This window comes from Microcaecilia unicolor, chromosome 3, assembly GCF_901765095.1.
Source record: "Microcaecilia unicolor chromosome 3, aMicUni1.1, whole genome shotgun sequence".
Taxonomy (NCBI): Eukaryota; Metazoa; Chordata; class Amphibia; order Gymnophiona; family Siphonopidae; genus Microcaecilia; species Microcaecilia unicolor.
Window position 1 is genome coordinate 402,552,231 of NC_044033.1, and position 8,909 is coordinate 402,561,139.

General features: G+C 42.4%; 1 protein-coding gene across 1 annotated transcript in view; it reads left to right on the forward strand.

Annotated features, from left to right (window-relative positions):
- Positions 1-279: 279 nt before the first annotated feature.
- CDC5L (cell division cycle 5 like) overlaps positions 280-8,909 on the forward strand; it is a 253,851-nt gene continuing 245,221 nt past the window's right edge. Inside the window, exon 1 of the mRNA XM_030198760.1 lies at positions 280-450. Coding sequence (XP_030054620.1) covers positions 406-450 — 45 coding nt within the window. The 5' untranslated portion in view covers positions 280-405. The remainder of the gene's footprint in view (positions 451-8,909) is intronic.

Sequence of the window (8,909 nt, forward strand, 5' to 3'; positions counted from 1 at the left end):
ATTGTTTTCAATAGTGTTTGCTATTGTTTTGGGTGAACTAAAACGGCGTCAAGCTCCGCCTACTCGCTTCAGCTCATATAATGGGATGGACTAGATAGGTTCATTTCGTCTCCTGTTCGTCCAACCTCCTTGGATGCAGCAGCTGATAATCTTTCTGCTTTTTCCACCTCCTTTCTTGGAGCGTCCGGGGTGATCGCCTCAGTCCTCCCAGCCTGCAGATGGCGAAAACCTGGCTTTGACCATAGACCCGGACCTGCTTTGGTGATGTGATGACTAGTGTTCCTGAATCCCGGCAGTCCTTGCGGCAGTAGTGCGCAGTCGTCGCACGTTCCGTTTCTCTAACGGCGGCCGTTGGGTGACTGGAACTCTTCAAGTGGACGCTGAAGCGCCGAATTAGCCGCAATCATGCCGCGGATTATGATAAAGGGCGGGGTGTGGCGCAACACCGAGGTACTGAGCTCTTGTCTCTCTTTTATGTATCTGGGCTCCCGGCCTCAGGTGTTATGTGTCCAAGTTTGGTGGTTACTCTCGTTTGTGGCCGGAGTTGCGCACAGAGTTTAGTGCTTAGCCTGCCTCTCGCCGGGGGTTGTTCTGGTTCTTATTCTGTGATGGACTTAAAACAACATGGCCAGGGCCGGTTCAGCCCCCCTCCCCCAATTGTAAACATAAACAGCCTTGCGCTGTCAGAGGTGGTCTACAAAGCATCTTCTCTTTCGCTGACCTTTCTTTGATTTTGATGTCATATTGTAGGGGTGGGCGTTAAAAAAATCTATGCTTCTATAGTACTGAAATACACCTTTGACCGGGGCAGGACTGGTCTGAAGTCACCCTCCAGGAAATGGATCTTTAGTACTTCTGTGGAGGACAAAGTGTAAAAACTGGGAAAGGGCAGGGTTTTTTTTTTAGTCTTAATATGTTTATTGATTTTGTAATAAAGAGAGAACACTAATAGTCGTACAACAATATGATATTTAAATTCAGTTAAAATAAAAGAGACACTTTAAAGTATGTAAGCAGTATAAAGTTCATGCATGTGACACAGATGGTAATAATATACATGAAGACAAAAAGAAAAAGTACAATATACACCTCTTCACATCTTCAAAATAGGATAATGTAAGCGGCATAATGTAAGCCACATTGAGCCTGCAAAGAGGTGGGAAAATGTGGGATACAAATGCAATAAATAAATAAATGGAGCCCATTTTTCTTTATACAAAGCATATCGAGATGTTTTTTTTAGCAAAATATGTTTCATAATTATAGGTTTGAAACAAAAAAATTCCACCATTCTTGATAAGTAGCTTGAGCAGGGACTGTCTCTCTATGTCAAATGGGCAGCGCTGCGTGCGTCTGGTAGCACTATATAAATGCTATTAGTAGTTGTAGTATTAACAAGCAAACATTCATTAGTCTTTAAAATGGGTCTAAAACACTGATCTTGAAGTATTACATATTTATATACTATTGGACCAGAAAGATGGAATATATCTACTAAATCGAACCATATGTCCTGGCAAAACCTTTGAATACATATGCAATCGAATGTAATATGCTTAAGAGTACCTTGTTGGGATTGACAAGACCAACATAAGTTGGAAATAGAAGAGTTAATCATACGTGACATGAGAGGTGTCCATAAGGATCTATGAGTGAAGAAATATAGAGATTGTGTTATTGAGGAGGATCTGGAGCATTTAATTAAAGAACTTCATACCTGCTCCCAAGATTTGTCGGTGATAGATTGCTGAATATTCTCTTCCCAGCATTTTCGTAAGCCCACACATTTAGTAGGAAAGTTGTTTAAGATGAATTTGTATATATGGGATGCAACATATCCATAGAATTGAAATTGCTTGAAAATATTAATAATCTCAGGAGTATGGGACTACTTTTGCATTTGTAATTTACTCTTCCTCAACATTGTATTAAGCTGTAACCATTGATAAAAGTGAGTATCTTAACAAAGAGAATTCAGCTTTCATAACTGAGAATGATTTCCAAGTGTGATTATTTACATCAATGAAATCATTGAGATCCCATATACCTATGCATTGCCATTGTGACCAAGAGGTTTGCTTTTTATTAATTACAAATTTTGGTTTATTCCATATAGGTATACAAGTGGTGCTGTCCCAGGATACAATCATCTGCTTATCAAAAGAGGATATTAATTTATGAGTAGTGTTAATGATAGGATTCAAGGCAATGCTTTTGGGAAGGTGCATGCCAATTAAATGAGTGTTCCAGCGGATCTGTAATAAATTCAAAAATTAACCACCTAGGTAAAGAGGTAGTGGAAGGAGAGATCCGCTCAAAGCTCTGACGAATAATGAAGGCTTTATGATATGTTAAGAGATCAGGAAACCTTACCCCACCCTGCAATTTTGGAAGCTTTAGCTTACCTAAGGAGATTCTGGGTGTCCTAAGATCCCATAAAAAATTAGAGAGCAGTTTTTCTAGCTTTTTATAAAAAGAGCTAGGAAAGATGAGAGGAATCATGCTTAAAATATATGTAATTTTAGGTACTATCATCATCTTAATAGTGTCAAGCCTACTGCCCACCATGATAAATTGAGTGGAGACCAAGATGAGAGGGAACTGTCAACTTTAGCTATAATCATCAGAGTTGAGTTTAATAGTGGTAGGGAGGTCTCTATCAAAAAGAACGCCTAGATATTTGATAGAGGAGACTACCCTTTTAAGGGGGTAACCAGAAATGATAAAAGGAGTACAGGCATCATTTAGAGGCATTAGCTCAATTTTATCCCAGTTGATTTTATATCCTGACAGCCTTGAAAATTGGGGAAAGGGCAGTTTTGTGTTTGTTTTGATTCCAGCAAGGCTCATTTTTCCCTTGTTTTCTATGCATTATAGAGTAGAAGTGGGATTGGAGGAGATGAGATAAGTTCTTGTATAGACTTTTAGGTACTGGCATATACAATAATGTAGCGCTATACAAATTCTAATAATAATAATAATAAGTTGACCAGGAGAGCCAAGTACATCTTTGTCTGCCTTCCTAGGAAGAATCGAGTCCTTGTCAAAGGAAATTGAGAATGAATTACTTTATATGAACTGGTGTTCTAAATGTCCACAACATTTCTTTGGGGAACATACGCTGTAGTTCTGTCTAATCCAATACTTCTCAAATATTTATGCAGTATGATCCAATTTTTTACATTACTCCAGGTGATGAAAAAGACTCCCACTTAATCTCTTTCATTCACTTCCTCCTTCTTCTACATATACAGAGTACAAAGGCAGCAGCATATACAGAGTACAAAGGCAGCAGCAGTCAGCACAGGGCCCTATGTGTTGACAGACCCTTGTATTTTACACAATTTTCCAGGCTAACAGGAAGTTTACACAGGATGAGGAGGCAGGATCTGGCTCACAGACCCCATAGTGACTACCACTAATTAACTCCTGGGAGAATTCTGGACCAAATTCGGCATTGTTTGTAGAGTTTTTGTGCAGAAATTTCCCATCATACTGTCTGAAATTCTCTCCTCAGACTCTAGCTCCCTCCCTAGTTTCTTCTCTCCCTCTAACTGCTATTCTGTCTCCCTCTAAATCTCAACAATTCTGTCTGTCCCCCTCACCAAGTCTTTTCCCACATGCAGCATCCACAATTCTCATTCTTCCTCCTCCCAGGCACATATCTCTACCACACTCCTACCTCTTATTTTTTTTCTCCTATCTCCAGTTATTATCTCTCGCTCTCTCCATGGCATACCCTCAAAATTGATCACCCCCCCCACACACACACACACCAGTGGTACACTATGAGCTTATTCTATCCCCACACCCAAGTTACAATCTTGGCTTCTCTGTCACTTTTCCCATCCTCATAGTGAATATTTTTTCTCTGTCCCCCCCCACCTCCCCAAATCCTCATGCTACTCTTTGCTCTGCTTGGCCTTCCTTTCCCCATGGAGCACTCTAGCCTTGCCAGCTCCTCTCCCCTTCCCTATAGTGCACTCTTACCTTGCTCGGCCCGGCCCCCCCTTTCCCTGTGGCACACTCTCACCTTGCTCAGCTCCCCCTTTCTATGATAAGCTCTCGGCCTGCCCCTCTCCTCCCCATGGTACACTCAGAAACTGAGGAGAGACCTAATGCCAGCACCTTCACAGAATTCTGCACAGGATGAGCCACAGTAGAGGTCCAGTGAGTGGGGAGCAGCCCTGCTTCTATAACACCTGGAACAACGGAATTGATCTAACCAGTTTCCATCTGCTACCTGAATTTGTTTTGTGGCAGTGTGAGTCCCGTATACTTTTCTAAGACTTCAGTAACATAGTACACATGGCAGATAAAGACCACAATAGTTTATTTGTCCAAATTAGATTCATTCTCTTGCTAGATATGTGCATATAAAATTAATGAATTGAGTCCAGTACTGACTTTGCACTTGCCCACAACTACCACTTCACCATATATTTCCCATTCTCATATGTCTGCTGTGTAGGGTTGTAATCTGATCAGGTTTGAAAGCACATTTGTTGGGACATAGTGACCAACCTTATAATTGCTTCCAATCTGTTTGCTCCATCCATTCCTACCATAATTACCTAGGAGCTGAGGGGCTGGGAGGACATACGAGAAGTGGAAGGACAGTGGTCCAGGCTAAAAGAAGTAATAAACAGGGCCACAGACCTTTATGTAAGGAGGGTAAATAAAAGCAAGAGAAAAAGGAAACCGATATGGTTTTCAAAGCAAGTGGCTGAGAAAATAAAGGCTAAAGAGTTAGCGTTCCAGAAATACAAAAAATCTCAAGTAGAGGAACACGGGGAGGAATACCGGATGAAACTGAAAGAAGCCAAGAGAGAGGTACGTCTGGCGAAGGCGCAAGCGGAAGAACAAATGGCTAGAAATGTACGGAGGGGAGACAAAAACTTCTTCAGGTATATTAGTGAAAGGAGAAAGACTAAAAAGGGGATTGTAAGACTAAAAGATACAGCAAAACGCTATGTAGAAAATGATGAAGAAAAAGCCAATTTGCTAAATAGATACTTTTGTTCTGTTTTTACTGAAGAAAATCCTGGGGAAGGACCGAGAGGGACTGGCAATAGTACACCTGAAAATGAACTGGATAAAGCACCGTTCACGGAAGAGAGTGTATATGAACAACTTGGAAAGCTAAATGTGGACAAAGCCATGGGGCCGGACAGGATCCACCCCAGAATACTGAGGGAACTCAGAGAGGTTCTGGCGGGTCCTCTTAAAGATTTGTTTAATAAATCCTTGGAGACGGGAGAGGTTCCGAGGGATTGGAGAACGGCGGAGGTGGTCCCTCTTCACAAAAGTGGGGATAGGGAAGAAGCTGGAAACTACAGGCCGGTAAGCCTCACTTCGGTTATTGGAAAAGTAATGGAAGCCATGCTGAAGGAAAGGATAGTGAATTTCCTGGAAGCCAATAAGTTGCAAGATCCGAGACAACATGGTTTCACCAAAGGGAAGTCGTGCCAAACGAATCTCATTGAATTCTTTGACTGGGTGACGGGAGAATTAAATCAAGGACGGGCTATGGACGTCATCTACTTAGATTTCAGCAAGGCTTTTGACACGGTTCCCCACAGGAGGCTCTTGAATAAACTAGAAGGGCTGAAGATAGGACCCGAAGTGGTAAACTGGATTAGGAACTGGTTGACGGGCAGACGCCAGAGGGTGGTGGTAAATGGAGTTCGCTCGGAGGAGGGAAAGGTGAGTAGTGGAGTGCCTCAGGGATCGGTGCTGGGGCCCATTCTGTTCAATATATTTGTGAGTGACATTGCCGAAGAGTTACAAGGTAAAGTTTGCCTTTTTGCGGATGACACCAAGATTTGCAACAGAGTGGACACCCCGGAGGGAGTGAAAAACATGAAAAAAGATCTGAAGAAGCTGGAAAAATGGTCTAACGTTTGGCAATTAAAATTCAATGCGAAGAAATGCAAAGTGATGCACTTAGGGAGTAGAAATCCAAGGGAGGCGTATGTGTTAGGTGGGGAGAGCCTGATAGACACGGACGGGGAGAGGGATCTTGGGGTGATAGTATCTGAGGACCTGAAGGCGATGAAACAGTGCGACAAGGCGGTGGCCGTAGCGAGAAGGTTGCTAGGCTGTATAGAGAGAGGTGTGACCAGCAGAAAAAAGGAGGTTTTAATGCCCCTGTATAAGACGTTGGTGAGGCCCCACCTGGAGTATTGTGTTCAGTTTTGGAGGCCGTACCTTGCGAAGGATGTTAAAAAAATGGAAGCGGTGCAAAGAAAAGCTACGAGGATGGTATGGAGTTGCGTTCCAAGACGTATGAAGAGAGGCTTGCTGACCTGAACATGTATACTCTGGAGGAAAGGAGGAACAGGGGTGATATGATACAGACGTTCAAATATTTGAAAGGTATTAATCCGCAAACGAATCTTTTCCGGAGATGGGAAGGCGGTAGAACGAGAGGACATGAAATGAGATTGAAGGGGGGCAGACTCAGGAAAGATGTCAGGAAGTATTTCTTCACGGAGAGGGTGGTGAACGCTTGGAATGCCCTCCCGCGGGAGGTGGTGGAGATGAAAACGGTAACGGAATTCAAGCATGCGTGGGACAGGCATAAAGGAATCCTGTGCAGAAGGAATGGATCCACAGAAGCTTAACTGAAATTGGGTGGCAGGGGGAAGAGGGGTTGGTGGTTGAGAGGCTAGGATGGGGGAGGGCAGACTTTTTATACGGGGTCTGTGCCGGAGCCGGTGATGGGAGGAGGGACTGGTGGTTGGGAGATGGGAAATACTGCTGCACAGATTTATACGGCTGTGCCCTGGAAAAGACAGGTACAAATCAGGGTAAGGTATACACATATGAGTTTATCGTGGGCAGACTAGATGGACCGTGCAGGTCTTTTTCTGCCGTCATCTACTATGTTACTATGTTACTATGTTAGGAGGGCTGCTGGACCTGGGTGGCTGGAGGAGAGGGAAGGGAGCGAGAAGAAATGCTGGACGTGGGTGGATGGAGGGGAGGGAAGAGTGAGGAAGGAGATGAGGGGAAAGGAAGAGAGGAGAAAAACTGCACATGGATGAAGAAAATAGGCAGAAGCTGGATCCACTGGATAGTCAAGTCTGCGGAGGACCCAGCTTTTACTTACGGATGTAGGGCAAGAAATGAAGAAGAAAGGCGGAAAGTAAAGAAATAAATGGAAAGGAAGCCCTGGAAACGGAGTTAAGAGGACAGATAGCAGCAGAATCAGATACTGGGCCAGCATGATCAGAAAAACAAAGTCACCAGACAACAAAGGTAGAAAAAATCATTGTATTTTAATTTTAGTGTCTGGAATATGTCCACTTTGAGAATTTACATCTGTCTTATTTTGCACTGGGTATACTGGAACTGTAACAGCTTACAGAAATTACTTATAATGAAAAAAAATCATGTTATTCTTTTCTTCTATACTAGCATAATATTTTCAGTGATGTCTGTTTATATGCGCCATGGCTATGTGTAAGTAAGTATACATAGGAAATCAAATATGTTAGTGTTTAACTTTAAAAAAGGAGACTATGATAAAATGAGAACGGTGAAAAGAAAACTTAGAGGAGCAACTGCGAGTGTTAAAATTTTACATCAAGCCTGGATGCTGTTCAAAAACACCATCCTGGAAGCCCAGTCCAGATATATTCCGCGTATTAAAAAAGGACGACGGAAGACCAAATGACAGCCGGCGTGGTTAAATAGTGAGTTGAAGGAAGCTATTAGAGCTAAAAGAAAATCCTTCAGAAAATGGAAGAAGGAACCGACTGAAAATAATAAAAGGCATAAGGAATGTCAAGTCAAATGCAAAGCGCTGATAAGGAAAGCTAAGAGGGACTTTGAAAAAAAGATTGCGTTGGAGGCAAAAACACATAGTAAACATTTTTTTAGGTATATTAAAAGCAGGAAGCCAGCAAAAGAATCGGTTGGACCGCTAGATGACCGAGGACTAAAAGGGGCGATCAGGGAAGACAAAGCCGTAGCAGAGAGATTAAACTAATTCTTTGCTTACCGTTCAGTGCCCAGGGGACTGTCTCTATTTGTTAAATTGTACAGCGCTGCGTAACCCTAGTAGCGCTCTAGAAATGTTAAGTAGAAGTAGTAGTAGGATATCAGTGCTGGAAATGGTATTCGAAGCTGACGAGTCGGAGAAATATAATGAATTCTCTGTAAAACTGGAGGATGTAATGGGGCAGTTCTACAAACTGTAGAGTAGCAAATCTGGACCGGATGGTATTCATCCCAGAGTACTGATAGAACTGAAAAATGAGCTTGCGGAGCTATTGTTAGAAATATGTAATTTATCCTTAAAATCGAGCGTGGTACCGGAAGATTGGAGGGTGGCCAATGTAACGCCGATTTAAAAAAAAAAGGTTTCAGAGGAGATCCGTGAAATTATAGACCAGTTAGTCTGGCGTTGGTGCGGGGCAAAATGGTAGAGACTGTTATTAAGAACAAAATTACAGAGCATATTCAAAAGCATGGATTGATGAGACAAAGTCAACATGGATTTAGTGAAGGGAAATCTTGCCTCACCAATCTACTACATTTCTTTGAAGGGGTGAACAAATGTGGATAAAGGGGAGCCAGTTGATATTGTGTATCTGGATTTTCAGAAGGCGTTTGACAAAGTACTTCATGAAAGACTCCAGAGGAAATTGGAGAGTCGTGGGATAGGAGGTAGTGTTCTATTATGAATTAAAAACTGGTTAAAAGATAGAAAACAGAGAGTAGGGTTAAATGGTCAGTATTCTCAAAGGAGAAGGGTAGTTAGTGGGGTTCCCTAGGGCTCTGTGCTGGGACCACTGCTTTTTAACATATTTATAAATGACCTAGAGATGGGAGTAACTAGTGAGGTAATTAAATTTGCTGATGACACAAAGTTATTCAAAGTCGTTAAATCGCGGGAGGAT